This window comes from Vidua macroura, chromosome 8, assembly GCF_024509145.1.
Source record: "Vidua macroura isolate BioBank_ID:100142 chromosome 8, ASM2450914v1, whole genome shotgun sequence".
Taxonomy (NCBI): Eukaryota; Metazoa; Chordata; class Aves; order Passeriformes; family Viduidae; genus Vidua; species Vidua macroura.
This window is the reverse complement of record NC_071578.1, coordinates 29,439,369-29,464,432: the sequence shown is the minus strand read 5'-3', so window position 1 is coordinate 29,464,432 and position 25,064 is coordinate 29,439,369. Positions and strand designations below refer to the sequence as shown.

At 40.5% G+C, this 25,064-nt stretch overlaps 1 protein-coding gene across 2 annotated transcripts in view; it reads left to right on the top strand.

The window, feature by feature from the left end:
- The window catches only part of RHOBTB1 (Rho related BTB domain containing 1), a 49,121-nt gene that overhangs the window by 10,803 nt on the left and 13,254 nt on the right, over positions 1-25,064 (top strand). For both annotated transcript variants that reach the window (XM_053983907.1, XM_053983908.1), the window contains exons 3-4: positions 18,450-18,651; positions 18,996-19,099. In XM_053983907.1, the coding sequence (XP_053839882.1) occupies positions 18,460-18,651; positions 18,996-19,099 (296 nt within the window). In that variant the 5' untranslated portion in view covers positions 18,450-18,459. The remainder of the gene's footprint in view (positions 1-18,449; positions 18,652-18,995; positions 19,100-25,064) is intronic.

Sequence of the window (25,064 nt, the reverse complement as noted above, 5' to 3'; positions counted from 1 at the left end):
GTTTTTAGTAGGTGATTTCTGCAGTCCTCATAAGGCAGAGAGAGCATTTGTCATGCTTGAAAGAAAAAGGACTGATCCATTTATGTACGTACGGTTTTTAAAGCTCAATAGCTTAGATCGAGAGTGAGAAGCAAAGTCTGTGTATGTCATTGAAAACCTTCTGTGGCTGTAGTATAAAGATGTTTCAAGTCTCTTGGAAACTCAGTACTCAGAGGCAAGTGAATTTTGATTGATCTACGTAGAGGAGAGGTGGAGACTGACAGCTAGCCACAAGGTCAGACAGACAGACAGAAAATCTTCCCCAGCTGACTGTTTGCTATGACTCTTATTTCATTCCACAAAGGACTTCTTTCCATTCCATTAACATCTGATTAGATGGCAGAAACATTTTAAGAAGCTCTGAACAGTTATGCAGATGCCAGCACTATTACTTCCAAATTCATTCCCTTGCCAAACAGCAAAATGACACAGCCAAGAAGAAATCCTCCTACTAGTCAGTTTTTGCTATTTAGGGTTTTTTTGGGGGGGAAGTGTTTTTATAAGTTGATTAAATCTTTTGTATCCATGTTGTCGTCCTGAGGAGCTAGAAGTGTGGAATATATAGCAAATACAAGTTGTTGCAAAATTGCTCCCATTAGTAAAGATTACACATTTGATACAAAACTGCCATATAACCAATTCTTAAAACAGCCTCATCCTCTCTGGGTTGGGAGTGCAGTGAGCCATAACTCTGCCACTTCTTCCCTTGGGAGACTTACATAAATGCTCAGCTGTTTCTCTTGCTGTTCTTCTTAAACTAAAATTTTGTTTTGCTTAATTGTATCCTGGTACACCTCACTTTGCAAACTGGGACTGTTCAAGTGAATCCACTCTCTTTTCAGACCAGACCCCACAGTAGAAAGAGAAGGGCAGTTTATCAGAGTTTAAGGGGCCATCAGAGAGACTGTGACAGCGCAAGTGAACAGGCTGGGACATACCTGGCTCAGCTAAGTGCCCTTCCAGCAATGGGGACAGCCATGTCCAGGGCTGCCTGAGGCTGAGAGCAGCAAGGAGGACAAGGGCAGGGCTCATTCCCCTCTGCTGGCACTTGTGAGGTGGCTTCTGAGAAACTCTGCTCAGGCTTCACCATTCCAAAGAGAGATTGACCAACTGAAGACAGAGCAACCAAGGGCTGCTAATACTGTGGGGAAACTGAAACATGAGATATATACTGACACTGAGCGAGCTGCTTATCTAGCCTGGAGAAGAGAAGGTTAAGAGGGCATCTAATTACTATCTCAGGTAGTCACAAGGGGTTATGGGGAAACCAGATCTCGCAGTTGTGCGACAGAAGGACAAAAGGCAGCAGTCACAAGTAGCAGCAAGGTGTGTGTAAAGAAAAAAGTTTCTCACTGTTGTTAAAAAAAGCCATTTTCATAGTGAGTGGCTAAGCAATGGAACATGTGGATCGGAGATTGTGGAGTGATTGTCCTTAACCAGATAAAGTTTTGAAGTTAGCTGTGCATGGAGGAGGAGGTTGGACTAGATGACCTCTGGAAGACTCTTCATACCTAAATTGACATTCTGTTTTGGAGTGAGGTGGAGAAAATTAGGGTCTTGTAATTAACAAGATTAAATATGGAAGCAGGGAAATGCAAAAGCCAATATCCTACACATAATTAGACTGAAAACTAAAGCATTGTCAAAATAGAATCCTTTGAAAATAATGTAGATATTTAATTTTTATTCCAAATCATAAGTATTGGCATTTTCCTTCTGTAGATAGTTTCTTTCCTGTTTACTCAGCTGTTCAAAATACATGCCTGTATTAAGCCTTCTATATCCCTTTTCTAGTGAAAAAGAATTGGGAAATATCATTCATAAGGCCACTGGTGCTATATATCATTCACAGAATGCTCTAATAAAATCTGGTGCACTGCAGGCTTCTTAAGCAACCATGGTCTTGCACTATATTTAGCATTCAATGAAGAACTGAAAAAAACCCTAACAAATAAATGTATAGTGGTCTATGTTGGTGTCTAAGGAACACAGTGAAGGTATCATTGTGTGTGTTACATGTCTCCATCTCTGAAAATTAAGACAAATGTGGGATTGTAGGAAAAGGGATGCAACTGGCCTAATCAATTTGCATAGCTGGCTGAGAGTAGATGTTGATGTCACTAAATAGAGACACCTTACATCAAATGCCAACCAAAGAGAAGAATGGGCTGGGTACAATGTGCAATAGTTTTGAAAAGAAAGCTAATTAGGAATGCATGAGCATTTGGCAAGGGTACATTGCAGCCCTGAATGCAAACCTTTTAATACAAAAATTGTATTGACAGGAAATGAGTTGAATTTTATTTCAATGTTTATAGAATATATTTTTACATTGTTCTATTCAAGGCATTTGTTCTCTTTCTGATTTTTTTAATGGATAAAATCTAATGAAATATATCCTAAACTATTACAAAAGTAGTTGGAAATTATTTTGATCTACCCACGTCATTGAAGTCTCTAAGCCTAATTGTGGGGGAAAAGTAGACTACAATGATAGGAGCTGGTAATTCTGATGCTTTAATTCACATGCTGCCAGTTGGCTGAGACTACATATTCCACATGAAATGGGTGGATGGGGAAGTCCATAACTGAAGTACCACGCTTCCTTACTTTGGTTGTACAGCATTCACTCATGTTCTCTTTGTATTATTGAAAGCACATTTCATGGACTGAAGAGAGCACCTTCTGTCCCTATGAGATTGCCATATGCAATGTGGAGCCCATACCGGATAATTTAACTTACTTTGTTTTACTTAATTCCTTAGATTATTTCCACTAATATTTTTTTAATCCAAAAACGGTCCTGAAGTCTTCTAATATGAAAGGCCCCTGCATTCAAGGGTAAGGGAGAAACTCTAGGATGTCCTATTCTATTTGGTTTTGGGTTTGGACAGTCCCAAGCAGTCTCTGCAATGTCAGACCTGACCTCTTTAAGTGAACAAGCTCAGTTCTGTAACTGTCCCTCCTGAGTGTTGTTGGTGTAGCTTGTCATAGGAAACTGCATTTGTGCTTGGGTGTTGCAACCTAAAGCAGAAGGGAAATAATCTCAGTTGTCCTGAATTAAAAGCTTGAGTAGGTCCTCAGAGGGAGCAAAGAGCCACATCACCACATTTTTAATTTTTTTTTTTTTTTTAAGCAGACTGTATCTAGACATCTAATACAGGGAAGAGCCTCTTGCTTTCACATAGCCCTTGGGTCTGGGATTTGGACTTTCTCAGAATGCTGATAAACAGAAATGTAAAATCTAAACCCCAGAGTTACCACGCTTAGACTATCAATCCTCTGCAGATGCAGCAGACTTAGATTATGATGGGATGGTGAGAAGCATGGGCTCCCCTTCCAGAAGAGTTTGTCAAAGAAGCTAAACCAAGTGCTTGTAATCCCTGTTTCCTGCACTTCCTGTTATCCTTGACTGGTATTTTTTCAACCTGTCTCCTCCTGAGCCTTTCTCTAGTGTCTCAGAAGTGCAGAGGATGGAAGGGCCTGAGGGTACTGAGCTTCAGCATTTCTGAGCTGGTAGAAAGTTCCTTAAGGAGTTCTGCTAACACTGCATGTTTGAGCAGCCTCTGGAATTAAACTGCCTCTCAAGATCCAGGAGTAGAAAGGTTATTTGTAAACTCAGTTACAGTCTATGCACAACTGATGCTCTCTCCTGATGTTTTTTAATCATCTGAGAAATACAGTCTCAAAACCAAAAGGTTACTTTAGCCCCAGAATAAAAAGCAATATATTGGAGCATATGGGCATGTGGATTTACACTTGTTCTTTCAAATGCATTTTATAATTTAGCAAAACTAAGTAGAATTCTCCATGGGAGTGAATGCATTTTTAAATTATTATTTTAGTCTTTTTTTATCCAGTTGTTCTCTCAGTTGTGAGATAGTGTTTAAAGCACATAACTGAGCTGCAGTGACGGAGCTCACTTGGCAGCCCACAAACATGTTTTGGAAAGCTGTATTGACTTGGCAAAAGCAGACTGTAGTTAAATGCTACCATGGTCCAATGCCATGTCCTTTAGGATTGCTTGCAAAGACAGAGCTTATTCCCTTCTCCCTTTCCCTCTAGTTGTTATTCCTCCCTGAAAAAAAAAACAAATGAAAATGAAAAATCCAATCTGGCTACCTGGAATACTTAAACATCCCAATGAATAAAACTTTACCATTTGTGTATTTTTAATGCTTATGCAAAATCAGTGGGAATACTTGTGGTTTATTACTCTGCTTGCTTGTACCAAAGCCTAGAAACTGTCAGTTGCTCTACACCCTATTAGAGATGCACTCCAACCACTTCTCATTGTGTCACTCAAGTTTATGGTCAGAACTAAACTGTTTGTTTTAAAAGTTTGGGAAAACGTAAATATGTTTCCATACAGGATTATGTATCAGAGAACAGAGAATTTCTGGTTGTCCTGGGGTTTTATTTTATACTTTGCTGGAAAAGCTGCAATCTGAATTATGTAAGAAGTTTTACATTTGTGGTGCGAAAGCACTGAATGGTAAAAATTGCTGTAGATGGTCATTAAAATGGAAATGATACAGTAGCCTGTACCTATTTCCACAGCAGCAGAAGCCTTTATCACCCTTTGATGAAACAGGAAAAAACAGAGAAATTGAGACCTTTTCTTTATCCCCATCACAAGCAATTCCCTCTTTCTATTTTTCCCATTTTAACCACCTGACTAATCTTTGTCATTGCTGTATTCTGCTAAATTTACTATTGTGCAGTAAAAAATAACACTTTCTTCCTGTACTCTTCCCTTTTTTTGGTTTTTTGGGGGTTTTTCTTTGGGGGTTTTTTGGGTTTTTTGTGTGCTTGTTGGTTTTTTGTTGGGTTTTTTTTGGTTTTTTGGGGGGTTTTTTTGGGTTTTTTTTCCTGTAGAAAAGCTCTGTAAAGAGCTGGGAATCAGATCTAAAGGTTTGTGGGTTTTTTATTGTCTTGGTTTGGGATTTTTTTTGAATTGCAGTCCAAGACTTCTTGAGTCAGTATCATGGCAAGTCTGGTTGCTTTGTATCAGTTTTCTCTGACGTGATGCTAACTTACCTGTTCTCACATAAACACTCACTGTTTGCAGCAGTGGTAGTCTAGGTATTTTTAATAGAGACATGAGTTCTAGCTCTGATTTTTCTCCAGAAAGTGATCATTTAGACTGTAGAAAAAAAGGTACCAATAAGGAATTAAAAACCGACATACTGAAACAGTTTAGTAAAAGAAATACCTTTTGTATAACACTGCTTTGTCCAGCCTCCTGAATTGAGTGGGATGAACATGAGGTTTATTTGTTTTCCTAAAAACTGTCTATCTGAGAAACATGTTGTTGTTCTTGCACAGAATGAAAAATTTAGCTCTCATTTGTGGAGAAGAAAAATTCCCATAGAAATTGAAACTTAAAAACCAGAAGGTAATTATACTACATGTGGCAGCAGCTCTCTGGCCACAGAGAGCAGGCACATGCTTTCCCAGGCATTTTCCCGGGGAAGGCTATGAGAAGATCAGAGAAAAGAATGAGAAACAATTCTTATCTCCACTAGTTGCACCTAGTGGAGATAATGTGTCATAGAGATTTGTAGACACAGGTAGAATGTGTCATAGAGATTTGTTTACCAAAAGGTAATTTCTTAATTAAACACTAGATAGCGTTTAGATTGATTAACCAATTAAGTCAAAGCAGTATCATACTAGCTGTAAGAATTACTGAGTTTCTTAATAAGTATAGTATAATATAGTGTAAAATGATATAATAAAACAATTAATCAACCTTCTACAATCAGAGTCAATGCTAATTATTCCCCAACTAGAAACCTACAACAACAACTACACATTTTAAATATTTTTTTTATTGCCTGCATTATCAGGCCTTTTTGTTGCCTGCATTATCAACTTGATATTTCTTTGCTTGTAAGTAGATGTCTGAGTGAGAGTTGTTTTATTTTCTGATGCATTTGTCTTGTCCATCCAAACTGTGCAGAACTAGGAAAATAACAATATTTGCCATGATTCACATTGTTCTCCTGCCCCTAATAGCCTCCTTTGATACGAAGTTGCAAACTGTAATTTGTCCTGACATAGATGTACTCAACTGAAAATTGTTGCTGTCTGACCTGGTTAATGTAAGTTTGGCTTCTGAGTATTTGAAAAATGTAAGTAATTGACTATATCCAAGTGCATTTGGATACTGTTAACCTGTTACTGGTACAGATAACTATTCTTGTAAGTGGAGTTTTAAACAACTTTATAATGTTTTCCAACAAACTACTGTCTTAATGCTACAAGACTGCAATGTGTGAGTCCAGGTTGCTGTAAGAGAATATTTTTTGAATAGTGACTACTTTTTAAATAGTCACAGCTATGTCAAAAACTCTCCTTAGCTGCAGCAATTGTGTCCATGGCCCTTACTGGTTAGTGACAGCTTTGTTGATGTCAGGTGGTAAACACAGAGCCAGAGACTGCTGTTTTAGCAGGGAGCCAGGTCTGGATTGTAACACACAGCGCCTTGGGCTGCTTTCACTGGTTTGAAAACACAGAGTCTGGATTACCACTGTAAGAGAAAAGGAGGTTGAGGTTTAATTGTGATGTGTGTATTTTACATGAAGGCTTCAAAAAATTAGTGAGAATAGAGAGAAGTGATTTCAAAACATAGCAGCAGCACTTGCAGTAAGAAATCGCATGCCCAACTTAGGGCATCATCCAGGGAGGCTTTCAGGACCTTTGCACTGTGAATGTATTAACAGTATTTACGGTGTATACCGTATAAAGACTGCCTATGGGGGGTGTTGCTTTGCTTGCAAGTTGTTTTGTGTCCGAGCTTTTACCGTCCGAGGCTATGGCAGAAAGCCTCCGCCGCGGGCCGTGGGGCAGGGGCGGGACGTGCCCCGGCCGTCCCCGCTGCAGGCCGTGGGTCGCTCCGCCGGGCGGGCATGCGGGAGCGGCTCCGTCCTCCGCCCCTTTACGCGCGGCCGCGGTTTCATGAATGAAATCCAATCGCCGCGCTAAAAATAGACCGCGGGGCTGGCACGTCACGGCTGCCGCCGGCCCCGCCGCCGCTCCAGTCAGCGCCGCAGGGCGGGCCAGGCGGGGAGCCCGCCGCGGGGCCGGGCGGGCGGAGCAGCGTCGGCGGCGATGCTGCCTCCGTGCCGAGCCGCGCCGGCTCCGGGCGCTGCCCCGCCGCCGTGAGGAGCCGCGGGAAGGGGGCGCGGCGGCGGCCGCCAACCCCTCCGGTGCCGCGGGGCCGGGGCCAGCCCCGCTGCACGCACCCCGGCCTCCGGGCATCCCGCCCTCCTGGGTAGGTCCCGCGTCGCCCGAGCGCGATCGTGCTCCGAGCTGCCGGTGTGCGGGGCCGGGGCGGGCCGGCCGCCGGAGGTTCCGCAGGGGGCGGGTGGCGGCGTCCCGTTTGCCCGCAGGTGCTCTCCTGCCTCGTCCGGAGAGAGCAGGAGGTGGTGGCATCCTCCCCTCCTCCAAGGACAGAGAGGGCTGAGTCCTTGATGAAGCAGATCTGTCTGGCTTCCTTTTCTAGCCAGGCCACGAGGTGCAAGGCAAAAATAGACGGGTATGATGTGTACGGGAAGCACAAACCTCCTGGCGCTTGGTACCTCTGAGTGTCACTTAGTGAAAACCCGAAGGATATCTTTTTCCCCTCTTTTTTCCCCTCCCCTTTCTCCCTGCTGTGTCTGTGGAGTTTGCTGTGAGTTGCTGTGACAATAACAGGAGGCTGTTGGGGGGTCTTGTGGCGTAGATTTTCAGGTGTCTATGTCGGGACCTATCTGTGGACCATAGAAAGGGGCTGTAGAGACAAACAGTAGTAGACTTTTCATTTGTTTAGTCAGCCTTTAGTAGGTATTGTGGCATCCGACATCTAGAGCAAAGAGAAATCAGGCACTGGACATACTGAGGGAGACTAGGTGGAGGAGTTGCCTTCTATTGGTCAAGATACTGCTCTGAGGGCAACAATATACATGTTTAAAAATGATAATAATAAAAGAAAGCCCTTGAGGTTCTGCATATGGTCACAGCAAGAGCAAGGAAATGATGCCAGAATAGTCTCAATGACTTTGTTCATCCTCAGTTTGTGTACTATTTCAGGACACACAGCTGACTTGAAGCCAAATGTTCAGCTTGAGCTGTAATAGCTTGAGCTCTACTAGAAGCTGAGGTGGAAATTAGCTTTTCCAGTGTACTTAAAGGGAGTCCTTTAGCTGCTGGTCTTTCTAGGCAAAAATAATGCATGTAGGGAGAAACCCACCATTGTTAGGATTATGCTGAAGAGTTGTCATTACTGCTCAGTGTAAGCAATAATATTTCAGTACAGTCTGTATTTCAGGATCAGGAGTCACACCTCATGGAAACGGAGTGGCTTCATTTCTTTTCACTATTTTTCTGAGGTCCTCTTCCATTAGGTTATGCTTTTCTTTCTGTGTATGTTGCATTTGCACACCTGATTCTATGTCTCAGATATACAGTGCATCTACTTGCTATTAAACAATAAAAAAAAAAGTGAGTTCAGTATTTGTACTACGGTTCTTTATCTAAGTGACATAATACTTAATGAGCATAAGATCTGGGACAGGCTCAGATACGCAGAAGTATTTTTATCCAAGAAGAAATAAACATCAATTTTAGCTCTGGGAAGCTTTCTAAAACTCCTGCCCTTTTAAAACTCCAAGCTTCATAAATACTGTAAAGCATTAGGCTGAGAGGAAGAGCTGATCACTTGACCAGTAAATCCTGATGTTTGATTCTTTGTTAATACATTTTATTTGCTGGAAAAATACTTAAGTCCTTTATCCAGATGTTACCCTGTGCTGAAGGGGATGAAAGGACAGAAGGAGGAGAAGCAAAGGAGCGACAGGTGTTTGATATGCTCCTTCCTTGCTCCCTTCCGTCCTGCCAGAAAAGTATACAAACTTTGTAGAGCAAAGTATGTGCTTGGGAAGGGGGGAAAGGAAAAGCTCAGGCATCCTTGCTGCATGCAGCAGACTTGCAGAGCAGCTCAGAGACTGGGTGATTGTATCCTTGGATCACTGATTGGGTTTCCATAAAAGAGCTCAAAACTTTCTGCTGAAGGAGTGAGTGGTGCATATATATAATTGGTGCACCTGCAGTGTGTGTGGTCATAGCTGGGGCTCTTTGGCATTAAAGACAGGTCATTAAATAAAAATATGGATTCCCTTTGCCTCCTATCCAACACTATTCTACTTTTCTGTTTTCTTCTGTTTTCTGTCTGACTTGAGACACAAGATAGCAATTTCTTTCTTGTTTAAATTATTTTTTTCTTTGCAAATGAGTCTCTGTGTGGCACTAGACATCACAAGTAAACCCTCCATCTTTGTGCCTCCTGCACTACTCCGTTAATATTGCTGGATTTGGATTTGAGATATAAGTGCAGAACTTGACCCATGATCTGAAAATAGCATTTACCAGAAGTCTGCCATGCTGAAGTGTTTGCTGTTCCAGTCAGTGTTTAGGTCCTTGTGTGGGTATTTCCTGCTGTCATGAGGTCTCACTGTCCTTTGGTAGTTTCCTAGTGGTGGTAGTATCTGGGAATGAATAAAAGCACATATAATGTCTTTCTAAGATCACTGATTAACAAAGAAGAGAATGCATAAGAAATGTCACATAGAGTTCAGGAAGCAAGAGCCTGATTCTATCTTTTGGAAAGAGAACAAGTACAGAAAGTTAATTCAACAGCTCTCTGTGCTAGAAGGTCACCGCTGTCTCTGGAATATTCTATGTTTGTAGCTCTAGTGAACCTTGATACGTATTTTCCCCACAGAAATGGACAAAAGTTGTGAGAATGGCTTATTTGGTGGTTATTGTTGTTATTCTTTCAGTACTCAGTTCCCAACTGAAAGAATACTCTTCAGTATTCTTTGAGTTGGGAGCACTGCTTAGGAACAGCATACACCTGTTTCATGTATGTGTACAATCACTAACAACCTCTGCTAAAGGTTGAAACCTAATCATGAAACCTAAAAAAGGTTTGAAACCTAATCATGAAACCAAGTAGTGTTGAGTCAGACTTTTCCGGGACCCATCTGCCTTTAAGCTTTGAGTTCTATATGTTATCCCAGATACTCTTGGGCATGGCAGTCCCTAAGGATTCAGCTGCAGCTTTGCCCCAGTTATGTTAATCCAAATACCAATACAGAGCACCTGATGCTCTGTCTACACTGATGGATCATGTGGTGCAGTAGCAGGGGGTCTGGGAATGAAAAAATAGGTGCTGAGGACCCAGCATCCATACTGCACACAGCTCAGGGACAAAGGGCATTACTTCAGACTGCCTTTAGTCTGGTCCCATGGACTGAATGCTTATCATTCACTGGTGGGTGGCACACTTTCCCTTTCAGAATTCAGTTTATGCACTCTGGCTGCACCTGATGTGAACCAAACCATGGAATATTTGCTTCAAAAATACATTCTTGCTATTAGCGGTGCACCCTTATTCAGCTCTTGCAGCATAATTCTCTGTTGCAGAAGGAGGACTGATCTGAGGACTTTGTGCATTTTATGGGTGGCTGCTTTAAAAGGTGCCAGCTGTTTGGTGATGGTTATCACCATCAATGGGTATTGTCCATTCTTCAGGTACTTGGTTCTCAGCCACTTTTATTCATGTCAGCCCCAGTTAATTTCGGTTTGTGATGATGTGACAGATTATGACCCACAGCAATGCCAGATCTTGGTCACTGCCTAGTCCCTTGTGTCTGCTATGATTATCTCTGGTGAGTGGAATGAACAGTCAGTTGTAGCCAGGTATATCTGGAATCCTCACAAGATGCATAGGCAAAGCTAAAGTGCCAGCCTTAAATCAGTCATGTGCCAGCTCTAGGGATGTTTCCCCCTTTCCAGGGGTGGGTCCACTATGGGCACTGTTTTCCACATCTCTGTATACACCAAGAAAGAAGAAGCAAAAGGAGGCACAAGGGACTACCTTGTGTAGTAGACTCTGGAAAATTGGTGAAGGGAGGAGTGGCAGTGCTGCAGCTCTGCCACCATGTAAAAACCACTCATCCCAGATTCCCACACATGAGGTTTCTGAAATGGTTAAATGTCCTTCACCTGCCATGTGGGTTAATTTCTAGGGCGATGATCTTATCTCAAAGGATATCCCAAGGTATATCGCAGGTCAAAATAATATGTAAGCTGCTCAGTGTAATCAGCTTGTTGATTTCTGCCCTTCAGGTCTTCCTGAAGTACTTGTCAGATACTTGACATAGCTCAAGTCTAATGCTGACCTCTACATTTGGGTCTCTGTTTGGTCTGATAGACTGAGTGTGTATAATACAAAAACAGGTCCTTGTGAGCTGCATTTTTTTTTTTTTTTTTTTTGAGGAGGCTCAGGAGAATCTGTTATCGTACCTAAAACTGAATGTTTTCATTCTCAGCTATTAAGCTGTCTGCCCTCAGCAGAGGGCAGTCTGTTTTACACATTGTTATGTAGGAAGAATTTTTGTTTTACAAGTATCTCTAATTTTTGGGCATCTGAGGATATGTTCATTCTTGGTGATCAAAAGTTTTTGTGTCATCACAGAGGTAAGTTGGGCTTGACAAAGGATCTTAATTAACAGAAACAAACAAATCTGGAGTCATGCAGGCAGAGAAAGAGCAGAGTGACAGGCATCTGACGCATCGAACGCAGGACTTATTCCCTGTCTCTACAATTTCTGTGAGGGTTGTGGTGATCATTTGACTGAGAAGTTTTCTAGTAAACTTAGAGACATCTGTTCTGTTTTCAACTTTACATCATTATTAGGGGCTGCTGCTTTCATTTCTGTGTGAAGTCATGGTCAATTTTTCACCCCCTTTAAAACTTGAGGGGTAGAGTGGGAGTTATGGCAGCTGAATGGAAGGTTCTGAGAACTTCTGTCTTTAAAAAGTAAGAGGTAGCATCCAGAAATGAATCTGATGCTTATTGATCAAAAGCTGACATGAAAGAAGCTGGTTCAGGCAAGCCAAATGGAGTCTCTCTTGATGACAGCCTCAGTGTGTAACTTCTCCAGCTGTATCAAATTTTAGCAGCATTCTGAGGGATTTATTTCTTTGTTGATACTGGCCCTAAGCTATCCCTGGACAGAAGAAAAAGTGTAGAACCAGGTTCTGCCAATGTGGAAGATAAAGGTGTTTCTGTTGACCTGCACTCTTGTGGGCAGCAACAGCCAGGGTTATCTCGTTTATCACCTTGTGCAGTGAAAGATTTCCATCACCTGCCCTTCTCTTTCTACCCACGGGAGAGCCCAGGGTCTCACATTTGCAACCAGGTCAGCTTTAGAATATAAGGGTTTTTCTCTTTCCCCAGTCATTGGTATATCTGTTGTTTTCTTCTGCTGATGGACCAGGTAGGGCAAGTAGGTGAGAAATTCCAGAGTTAATCTTGAATTTCTTCCTTCTGAGTTAGTTTCTTCAGTCTTTCCATGTAAACTGCCAGAACTTTAAATATAATGGCAAAAGGGTAATGCTGCTTCATCCTGGACAAGAATCCAGCCTGATATGGATCATGCCCACCTTTGTCCCCTAGTGACCTAGTGATCTGATCCCACCTTAAGTCTTAGTACCCTTTGTCACCAGATAGTTCTTTGATGCTGACCAGGAATCGTTTTCCTTTTGAAACCAGTCTCCCCAACAGGCCTCCTATGATTTAACAAAATATTAATATTAATATACACCTTGTAAAAAATGTTTTGTGATGCTCTTTCAGCTGCTGGTAGTTTATCTATTGCTTGATCCCATGTTGTGATTAACCTCACAAATATACTTGGTGGGGCCCTAAATTAATTGATTAAATTGAGCCAAACCACAAAACAGCCTTTTGGCCCTTAACCTTTCCCCAAATCAGAGCTGTCTGAGAATTCTACTCTCTTGCACAGGTGAACACTAAGCTTTGTCCCCTGGCATATCTGTGTTAATCCACTCAAGATTCTGAAACAGCACATGGTGGGTTATATATTGAGAACGAACATTTCACACACTTATTCTGGCTCATGAGCTCGTTGGTCCCTGCCAGCGTGCTGGTGCCTTGGGATTCTGCACTGCAAGGTAGTGATTTCAGTGCCTGAAGAACTTGGCATTTTGTATCTCCTTTTCCAGTTTCCATGGTTGCAAGCAGTAATTTTTGCAACTTGGGGATGGAGGCAAGAGTGTTGTGTAGTCTTGTAAATTTTTTTATATTCTTTTTGACATGTTATTGCCTAATGGCTCTCTGAAAGAGTCACTCCGAAACTACACTAAAAAATACATCTCCAGAATAGATTGAAATATGAAGTAGCTACAAATGCACTTTTGTATAGTTTCAGAGAAGTGTGTTTTTTGGAGAAAATTTTTGATTATCTTATTGCCTTACTGGTGGCCTGAGTTTTTCAGATAATTCCCATGCCCACCATTCATATTAAGTAATATTAGACTTTGGTGTCTCTTTCCACTAGATTTCTCTAGTAAAATTGTGACATTTTAATTGTGGTTGGCACCCCCTTTGTTTGAAGGAGTTCCTGGTTTGCATGTTTGGTCAGATTACTTGACACAAGTTGAAATTATTAATTTTTTTTTCCCCATGGAATAACTTGAAGAAAAACTCTGCTGAGCAGGCAAGGTTCTTACATGCTGTCATTCTGAACTATCATCTGAAGAGTTTGCTCTTAGCACAAGAGCTAAAGAAAATGCTTGCTTTGAGGGGTCCTGTAAGTACACAGCTAAGAAGTAAATGGCTGCAGGATCACCCCATAATCACTGATTAATGTAGACACTCTTAGTGATTGGTTTGTGCTGAAGAGAAAAGGGTGATAATTAGCTATTGTTCTTTGAAAAAAATCTTGGTTATGTTTTGTATCTGCTAAGCGAGGATTTTAAACATCTGGATATTTCAAAGTGGGCATTTAGAGATCCACAGGAGTGGACTCCTGATCCTTCACGGGCAGCTCGCTATTGGGTTTGGATCTTCATCCACCTTGTTTCTAGCAGAGAAAAATGCAAACGTAGTTTTATATATTAAGCTGCATTTTTAAAACAAGTTCATGGTTGTGACCTGGTTATCTATTGTATAGTAATACACCTACACTAATACAGAGTTAGAGGGATTGTGTGCGTCTGTTGTGTTTATTCTGTGTACCAGTGGGCTCGATAATCAGGTGATGTGCTTCATCTACAGATGAGCACATCTGGAGCACAATTTTGGAAAATTTCTCCAGAAAGGGAGTGCTTCATTATTGAAGCTGGCCAACTCGCATGCTATGGCAACCACAACTGTTTTATGGTGATTATAATAACAAGTCATTTAGCAATGAGGAAAAACTAAATGAAAAACCAAGCACCCCACAGCAGTTTAAGGTGAAGCAAAAGAAAAAGAATTTGGTAATCATAACCATCTGCAAGCCGTGGTTCAAAACAGTAGCCTTGTAGTTCTTTGGAAATAAATCAGCTTTATTTGGAATATTTCTTAACTGCTAATCAAGTGAATTAATTAAATGTCTTTATGTTAGATCTTGAGTCTGCTCACATCTCCTGCTTTTTTAGCTGCCTCTGTCTTCTCTTCATCTGCAAACAATCACAGGTGACAATGTAAAAATAGAACATCCTAAGAGATTTTTGAGATCCTGTGTTATTCTTACGGGTATCTTTTTCCATTTCCATCCATCTGCTCATCTTTCTTTAGAACTGGTTTAAGCAGCTGAATTTTGTGCACCTTTATTTTGGAAAGGTGGATTTCTGATCAGACCTTTTCCCTGGTAGGTTCCTTGCTGCCCCTCATTTGATGGCCTTTCTGTCTTTCTCTGGCTTTTTTGTCAGTACCCTTTCTGGGACTGGTCACACTTCCAGTAACTTTCCTCATAGGTTTTACCCTGCTTTGTTTTGCTGGTAAACTGAGCTGTTGCTGGTTGTAGGTTGGTTTTAGCAAGTTTTTAGTTGATCTTAGAGTGTTATGCCTTTTTTTTTTTTAACTTTATATACGCTGCTTTGTTCTTGTCTAACCAGTTCAATTTCAGTTCCAGTTGGTCTTCCTAGATATTACCAGACTTTCAGAGCTCAAATATAGTTGTCCTTTTTTTTTTTTTATTCTAGTTTTGTAAATACATGTTCAGCATTTTTAATCAGTGTGATTATATAATAGGTTTAGCACCAGCTTAACCTAGAGGCTACCTTAAAAAAAAACTAACTGTGGCTGTATTCTTTAGATCTTGTATGTATTCCTGGCTTTAATCATTGCAGTAGCCAGAAGGCATCTGGCTACATTTGTAAGCATTTAATCAACTTGTTTTGCTAATTGTTTATACTGGAATTTGTTAGCATCTGGTTTTACTTGAGGTGTCTAAATATCTGTCTGGGCTTCTGTCTGTCAGTCTCTTCAGGAGCTATTTCTGCTTTAATCCCTTCCTGAAAACTAGTGAACAATATTAAAATGATCTGGATTTTTAACACATAGTTACATTATAGATACTGGAAGGTATTTAAGAACTTTCCTTAACATAGCCACAGTGCTCTACTTTTGTTTTTATTGCCAGTTCATTTTAATCTCTGTCCTGTGCAGTATTGAGTCATGCTAAAAATATCTTCATTAGATTGCCATTGATCTACAGCAGGGCATTCAGGCATGCTGTGCCTGAGTCCTGTGATAACTTTGCTTTAAGTTATTAAGTACATTGGAAAATTAAAACCCCAGTAATATTTTTTTTTCATATGTTCCTTTTCTAGGATTCTCAGATAGTTGCACTGATTTATCTAGTTACTTTTACTTAGATTTGCCTGTTAATTTTAAACTGGCTTTGTTATCCTCTTGGAATTTTTTTAAGATTCTGGACTTTGTACTTAATACCTATTTTGTGACTGATTGAAGCACATTTTTGCAGAGCTACCATTTAAGAACTTTGGAAGAATTTTTAAATCAAATTGTTATATAATATGTCAGCTAATCAGTGTAACAGCTTTTTAATGGAATATTGGGTTGGAAGAAAAATTGATTTGGCATCTCTGCTTGGTAGTTTTAAACCAACCAGACACACTGACTAGCCATACTCCTTCATTTTGCTTTCTAGCCTTGTAAACATTTCCACATTCCATCTGTGATGTCTAGTCCATGCATGAATAAAATATGAAGTAATTTAATACCACATAATATGTCAAGGGGGTTGCTGTTTATTCTCAGACTTGAAACTTTTTAAGATCACGTGCTGAAATCTCTTGGGGTTTTGCTACTCATTTGGGGCCCTGCCTATGAGGCTGTGGTGTATGAACGTGCCACGGTCTCTGTAGTGTGGAGGGAAAAAAAAGGGGTTTTTTGTACTTTTATTTATATTGTGACTGAGGAGGAACAAAGATTCTGAGAAGGAGCAAGGAGTAAGCTCTTGGTTCTGTTCCTGTGTTTGGAATCACAGAGAGGGTACAGAGCCCATGGCCATCCCAGGTACCAGCCTCATGGGAGCTTCTGTCCAGCAGGCAGCTGGGGCTGGGTCACAGAAGGGAGCTGGAAGCCTCTGGAGCGCTTTCCCTCAGGACCAGTAACCTGTCAGGATGCAGGTTAGAAGGCAGGTGAAGGGATAAAGGCTGTCTCTTAGCAGCTTTGTGTCCTCACCAGCCCAGAGCCCAGTGCTGGCGCAGCAGGCCAGAGTCACGAGGCCCTGAGGGCTCACGTGTGGCCAGTGTGTGTCTGTGTCTGTGTGTTTATCTGTGTCTGTCTGTCTGTCTGTCTGTCTGTGTGTTCAAAGTCGAGTTCTCTGCTCTGCATCTGGCACATTGCAGAGCTCTGCTTGTGCAACCATGTGCTTGGGCCAGGATGCCAAGGGTCTGGGCCCACCTTTCAGTCTCGGGTAGGATAACTTCAAAATGTATTCTTATTTTGAGAGTCTGTGCTGCAGCATTTCCAGAAGCATTCAGTGTGTGTGGAAACATCAGTGTGATACAGTGGTGGCAAAAATCACTCTTGCACTTTGTCTGTGCCGTCCCTAACTCCTCCCTCCACGTGTAAATAAAGATTACAAATGTGCCTTAGCCATTATAGTTATTAGCACACAGTCCATAGTCAAAATTTTATCTAAATGGGTAACCTTGAGTTCTAACAAAGACTTTTGTTTCTTGGTGTACATCAGTTTAAATAATGAAAAAGAATACAGTTAAAATCAGTGTTTGACTAGTAGTTACTAAACATTATTTTTTCTTAAATCAGAACATAGTGCCTCTGACAGTGAAAAATGGGCACCAAAATAGCTTGAATCTGTTATTTTAAACAGCCTGACAGCTAATATATAGTCTAAAACTAAGTGTGAATGAGATGTGAATATTAAAAAAGGTATTAAAACAAGACATTGGATTTCTTTATCTATAGTGCTTTCTTCTCAGAAAAGAGGCCACCATCACTCCAGATGATGACCTGTGTTTTGTCAATTAGATTGCTGTAGGCTCCTTGCTGAAATAATTATTAGGCAAGCCTTCTTGAAAAGGTTTGTGACTTGCATTTTCCCTGTTCTCCCTCCTTGATTACAATTCCCTGGCAGAGACCAGATTGCTCAGCAGACTGCTAGACATTAGAAAATCAAATTCAGATATATCAAACTATGATCCCACATATGAAAATGACAGACTGTAGTAAACGTGCAAGAGTTGGTTTTAGTCTTTCAAATATCCATTTTTTCCAGCTTGCCTTTGTATCCAGGCATTTGTTCAATATATTGCCATGGAATATTTAAGGAAATAGTTTCAATAATACCTTTCCATGAGAACAGTATCTTCAAAAAACTTCACTTTCCATTTCACATCAAAAAGAATTTCTAGGTATAGATAAGTATATTTGCAAGTTCCTGCTTGGCTCTTTGGTTTCATTTTAGTCCATGATCTGTACAAACTTCTCCTTGGACAATTTAGAGTGTGTGATACTTGCAGGATGTAATGGAAATTGTGGTTTTTAGGGTTCTTAGCAAACAGTCTCTGGAGTTGTCTTACGAGTGAGTTTTGTTGTGTGCTAGAGCCATCTGTGTGACTTGCTGTTAGCAATATTGTCTGGACAGCCCTAAACCAAATCCTGAATGGGAAGGATTGCAGAAGGCAGGTTTATACTGGTATCCTTCAGGCTAAACCCACTGATGGCCAGGCTTTTTTTCCTCCTGGCATAAAAAGTATTAGCAAGAGGTAAGTTTATGCTAGCTGTCCTTGTTTCACCAGGATCTATCTTCTGCAAACAGGCTTGTGTTTACAGAAACCAAAGTGAAAATAGCATGTGAGCAGCAGAAAGCCACTGCGGTCCAAATTGTTGTATATTTGCATAACTGAGCAGTATTTAAAGGACTGGCTGGCCTACTTTGGGACAGTTTACTACATACTTTTCCTTAAGAGTTTGTTGTCTCCAGGCATCTCTCAAGAAGAGGAAGTAAAAGGCTCTGATTCTAAACAGCACTGTTTTCACACAGAAGTAGAAAACGACTTTAACTGTCTTATTCCAGTTTTTGATAAATGGACATTGACATGGACTACGAAAGACCCAACGTTGAAACTATCAAGTGTGTGGTGGTTGGAGATAATGCAGTGGGAAAGACTCGTCTGATCTGTGCCAGAGCCTGCAACACAACCTTGACTCAGTATCAGCTGCTGGCAACGCACGTCCCGACCGTCTGGGCCATTGATCAGTACCGTGTCTGCCAGGAGGTAAGGGCTGCAGGTGTGCGAGGTGTGCAGCACATGCTGTGAGGTGCTGCTATTGTTTCTTGGCAAGCCTTACCCTGCCTGGATGCAGCAATGAGCTCACGAGTATTTTATGAGTGACCTCTACTGCAGCCATGCTCTGATACACCTCTTGTTCTAAAGTAATTTCTTTAGCAAACCTATTTTTAGGGATATAAATATTCTGCCTGTTTTATAAGATACATCATTTGGTAAAAACTGCACGAGGTAGACCCTTCACCTAGTGTGTTTTGGACTGTTTGATGGGGTGAATTACAAAGTAATTGTCTGATGGAGGGAAAGAGAATGTTCTGTGTGTTCTCTTCTAGGTCCTTGAACGCTCAAGAGATGTTGTGGATGAAGTGAGTGTTTCCCTCAGGCTGTGGGATACTTTTGGGGACCACCACAAAGACAGGCGCTTTGCTTATGGAAGGTAAATTGATCCAAGTAAAATTTTAAGAAATACTTCCATTCAAATTTTGGGCTAGAAATAAATTGCAAATCTAAATTTTGCAAAGCAAGGACTTGGCAATCACGGGTGTTCATGTTCCTGCCCACTGCAAAGAGGATTATCTGCTGCAAGGATTAAAAAGATATAAATATTTAAAAAGCAGCATAGTTTTACTACGCTACATTTCCTTGAACAGCCTGCTAAGCTCTGTCAACAACTGTTGTCCTATTTTGAATTTTAAAGAACATTCTCCAAAATAAGATTGTAGCTTCACAAAATTGAACATGAGCATTCTCTGCCTGTATAAGCAGCGTTTCATGTAATTGCCTAACAAGCAACAAACAAGGAGAGATGTTGGGAAATATCACTCTCACTCAATGAAATATTTATTTTATTAAAACCTGTGATGTTGAATGGGCAGCTAACCTCTTGACAGCAGAGCTAGATTAATGAAAAATGAGGCTCTTCTGTGTTTCCTTAATTAAAGCTGAGGTTTTTCTTCTATAAATATAAAATGTCTGTTAGTGAATCAATTAATCCTAGAAAGTCTAAAAAATACATATATAATAAATATATATTTAAATGAATGTGATCTAGATTTTTCCAGCATTTATTATATATGTGTGTGTATATACATATGTATGTAAAAGTTCAGCATATATTCAGCAAGGACTGAAGCCAGTGATAGTCTTTCTGGTTTGTTTGATTAGATCTGACCTTGTGGCAGTACAGACAGCAGAACAGCTGTATTAGGCAAATACTGAGCTGAAGGTGGGTTTTGGACATATATTTTCATTACTCACATTTGAGAGGTCTCAGTCCTCACACATTTTTTCACCTTGTTGAACTTTTTCATAACCTTTTCATATCTGCTTCAGTCACTGCAGTTGATCAGACCTCCACAGACAGACACATTTTTTTCCAGCTGGGAATGAATGCCCTTTGTAGAGTGTCAGCCCCAGCTTTCTATTGCATGTGGCCAAAATGTACTGTCTTGCTGTTTTTCTTCTCTCTGTGCTGCCTGATGACACAAGTGACTTTGAAGGAGGATGGTCTTTTCTATTCTCTACCCCTTAGAAATGCTGCAGAGGGTTCTGCTGCTTGAATCCACCCATTAAATTTTCAGGCTGTAGAACTCTGTAAGTTTGTACAAACCCTCCTTTGTGTACAGCAGTGTGTTAATTGAGTATTCACAGAGTCATGAATTACCTGGAATTTTCTGTCGGGAGCTAAAGTGGCAACACATGTGGGCTGCACGACCTGTACCATTTGTAAATAAGCTTTGTGAGAGAAGTTACAGACTTTAAGGTAATATTTACCTTAATATTTAGCGCTACTGGAAGATGTCCACAGATACTGTTTTACCTTTTGGCAGCATGTGGAGCCTGCATTGATAAATTTGGATGTAACTTCACGTTTCCACTCACTGTTCCGCTTTGATGTGGCCTCCCGATATTCTGCAACAGATCCTGTGTCACTGAGAAGATTACTGGAGATTAGGAGAACAGAATCAGGCATGTTCTGAACCCTGATCCCACGTTTACTGACAGGATGGGAGAGGGAGGAAACAACCTGCTTAGATTCTAATCCTGCAAACGCCAAGGAGGACGTGAATAACTTGAGATCTCGAGGATTAAGTATATGAACACAGTGATTCATTTGTGAGGTTTGCAGAACTGAACTTGTGTAGATTGAGGTTTTCTATATCCTAATTAGCTTTAAAAGGCTGTTCTGGAAGCCTGCTCTCCTGTTAGTGGTTTTTCTGCAACTCTATTAATGAAGGAAGTAACTGGAAACTCTACAGAAATACATTATAAATAGAATTTTAGTTTTAAAATGTGGTGATTGTAAGCACTGCTTAGGTGCTTGGTTGTTTTAAGAATATTAATGTTGCATTTAAAGCAGACTGTTTAGTATTTCATCTGGGTTGGCATTTTAAAAAGAGTTTTTCAATGCTGAATGTTCGTATTTATAGGAATTTATTTTAATTCACCTCTGTACATTGAGCTGCAGTCTAGTCAGCTGTGTCAAATCTTGCAATACAGTGAAAGGCCTATTTTATGCCAAACTGCTCAAGGTTACACCTGCAAGTGCCCTGTGTTTTGATTGTCTGAAGGATCATATAATAATATAATCCTTTGATTCTCTTTTAAAAATTCTGTGCATCTGCACCTTATGCAGGGGAAGGCTTACTCCAGCAAACATTCAGCCAAGACCTCTAATTGTCCTAAACCTGGTGTAACAAGAACCAGCAACTCATTAACTCGCCTGCTGCTCCTTGAAAAAGTTTGCTCCATACAGTTTTAGAAAATGTTACATAAATAGATTATGCTATAGATGGGAGGGTGAGCAGTTAATAGGGCTTGTAGCACAGATAAATCCTTCTTAATGTTATTTTTCACAGATAGAAACATGAAAGGAGGGGAAAAGGAATCTGTTTTCCACTACTTTTGTGTGACAGATCAAGAGGAACATATAAATGTCACTGGGGATGGAATAGTTAATGTTTCTCTGCCATCCTTTAATGGGAGTATGGAGAGTGAGATCAGCTTGCATTCTGCTCTGTGGTGTTTAGTTTAATAATCACACTCCTCTGGGAGCTTTGGGAAACAGTTCCTGACAGCTTAAGGGAGTGAGGGGGATGTGGCTGCAGAGACTTGTGGAAATATTTGCTGCAGTTTACAGAATGACCTTTTTTCCCCTCCCTTTAGACTAAAGTGTGTGCTTTAGTTTTGGAAATATCCTGTTCAGTTCAGCTTAGGCAGTATGTGATGCCAAACAGCCATTTATTAATAATCTCCCATAGGGTTTCATTTGGTGCACAATCATCCCAAAATGCTGTAAAATGATAATGTCTTGGTTATGATTTAGTGTATTGATTTCCAGCTCCTAGGCACCTCTTTGTTTAATAACAATCTACCCTTGGTGCTATTGTATTCTCTAAGCCTGCAGACAAGGTGTGAACTTCATTTAAAGCCCGAGTTGTTATTCTGTAGCAGTTTCTCTGGGAGGCAAGTGTAAAGACAAAACATCTTAATTTACATTTCAACTTGTCAGGATTCACTATCTTCCATCCTCCTGTCCAATCTGGTTTTGAATGAGAGTGTCAACAAATCATCATGTTCAAGCTAATTCTAGAAGCTGGCTTGTAGTTCTTTTTCTCGCTTTTTTTTTTTTTTTTTTTTTCCTCCCCCAGGTGAACATGTTTGGCTAATTTGATAAATAGCCTCAATATCCTGGATTTTTTTAACATGCAGCTCCAGTATATGTAAATATGAGCACAAACCTGCAAAGAGTTAATTCAATCAAATATTTATTCTCAATACCATGAATGGGGGTTGTTAGCTAATTCAGCCAGGATGCCTTATTTACTTGCAACTTAAATATGAGCTGTAGACCAAACAAAATCTGTTCATACAGCATGGACAGAAAGCAGCTTTTTCCTCATGACTTACAAATGTGAATGAGTCTTGCTGTTAGACTGCTGACAGAGCCTCTTAAAATGTTTAGAGTATTTCCTCCATTGTGAATGGATTTTGTAAGCCTTGTGGGTATTGTATGTATGCAGAGGAACACATGCATTCAACTACTTCTGAATGATTACAATTCCCTTTACCAGTTACTCCAATGTAATTGAATCCCTAAAAATATACCTTTGGAATGCTGCTGAAAGGAGTCCATGAGAACAGGGCTTTATGACTGATATCTGAAGACTTCCACCAACCTTCTTCTGATTTTTTTTTCCTCAAGGGACAATGATGATGCTGTTTCTGTAAGAACAAAACCAAGGTAGCTTTGATGTAAAAATGTATATGCATTCATCAAATTCAGTGGGATTAGGGTGAGGTTTGTGGCTTCCCAGAGTTACTTGGTCTGCCTTTAGTTAGATCAGTGCCCTCTGTCATGGAGCAGCTGGTACCTAAACTGAGGCTGGGCCAGCAGCTCCCCTCCTTTCTTCAGAGAAGGTCTGAGGTTTCAGAATTGCCTTGTGAATGAAAGCTCACACATTCCCTGTGCCTCTCAAGCCATTACTGGCCTGGGTTGGAAGTGATCCTCAGAGATGTCTCTCTAGAGCAGAGTTACTTAACAGACACAGCACAGTCTCTTGCTTCACTAGCAGAGGCTCAGCTGATGGGGAATCCAGTTACTTTCAGGTGTCTCTCAGCTCTGCTGCTTCCTCTTGTTATGTTTTCTGCCACAAAAATGCGATAGACAGTGTCTTCAAATCATCTTCAGCTACCCAAATTTATGAGTCTCCCCTTCTACTTTACAGTATTTTATAACCTATTCAGGATCTTCGTCATATGATCATGAAGAACTGTGAAAAACAATTTTTATAACATATGCATATATTTGTTATGATTTTTTTCTCTTTTGAGTTTGACTTAGGCTCAAGAAAGACTGTAATAATCAGAGAGGGTCACAGAGACAGCTTTCTCCAGTAACTTTATTCTGATATGCTGTGTGTATGCACTGTTTTTTTTTCTTCTTTTGTTATCTACATGAACATTTGAGGCTTTTTCATTCAGCTGATGGCAAAGTAAATGCTTTTATATACTTAGGCCACTGACATTAGTGCAGATCTACTTCTCTCCTCTGCATCCCACCGTGGGTCCATACTGTGAGTAGAAAGAGGTTACTATGGAATTTCTGTTAGGAATCCTTCCTTCTTTAGAAAGGTGTGTGCCAAATGGTGCTGTTGGTGGGCCTGAGGCTCAGCTTGATGTATACGTAATTTATCTATAATAGAAGGACACCTCCAATGCTTTAAGCCTTCCTTAAGGTTTAAAAAAGTATTTGGCAGTTGTTATTTGTGGTGTTACATCATTTCACATTTTGCCTTGCTTTCCTAAGTCAGGGGCTGGGTGGAAGGGGGGCATTTGGGCTCTACACTGAAAGGCTGCAAGGCAACATCAAAATCTTTTGGAAATGATAAGTGTGGGAAGCTACCTTCTGTCAAAATCTTGATCTTAGTAAATTATTTCTTTGTGAATAGGTACTAGGTGGATTTCTTGAGCTGTTCTCCACTTTAAGGGTTTCAGGATGCCAGTCTGGGTTTCCTGGTTTTCCATGGCAGGGGGGTGGAAAGTGTTGGTCTTTAAGGTCTATTCCAACCCCAACTGTTCAATGATTCTATAAAGCACTTCTTGGTGTTCAGGTTTATAAAAATGTTTCTTGAATTATTCCTGAATTTTACTGGGAAATGGCTATGAAATTCTGTTTTTAGAATAAGTGCAGCTTGTATTTGTGAATATGTTGCTGCAGAGAGAAAGGACAAGTCAGGTTTACTTCTGTTTTCTTCTTTCTTGTTCTCTAGGTAACAAACACAAAAAGTAACTGCACAAAAATGGCAGTAAAGCATTTTAAAAAATCATACCCTTTTACATTCCCTGAGAATATTAAAATAACATTGGTAAATTTTTAATGTTTAGGAAATATTCATGCATTATTTTAACCTGACAGGGTCTGCTTTTTATGAGCAAATGTCGAACCAAACTTTATACTGTGGTGTTAGCAAGTTGTAAATGTGCCTTTGACATCAGTAGGAATCGTAGGTACTTTAATTAAAGTTTCCAAAGGACACATTTCCTCAAATGCTCACAATTCTACGTAGCTGGTTAATCTTCCTCATGCATTTCTGTCTCCAGATAGTACTGAGTGCAAATTGTGCTTATGACTTGAATGAAAACTTAATTTATTGTGATAGAGTGGCTGTATTTTGTGAGCTAGCAGAACCAGCTGTGGTGCTGGTTCGGCGTGTGAACTCTGCCAGTACCCAGAGATTTCCCATCCATCCTGTTCATGGCACAGAACCATTAATTTCTCTTTGCCCAGTGCAGAACTCTCAGGAATCTTTGTTTTGTGGGGAAGTCCAGGTTTTAACACAGGATAAATAATTTGCAAATCACTTTTTTTTACCTCTTTACTCTGTTATTCTTTTCACGTG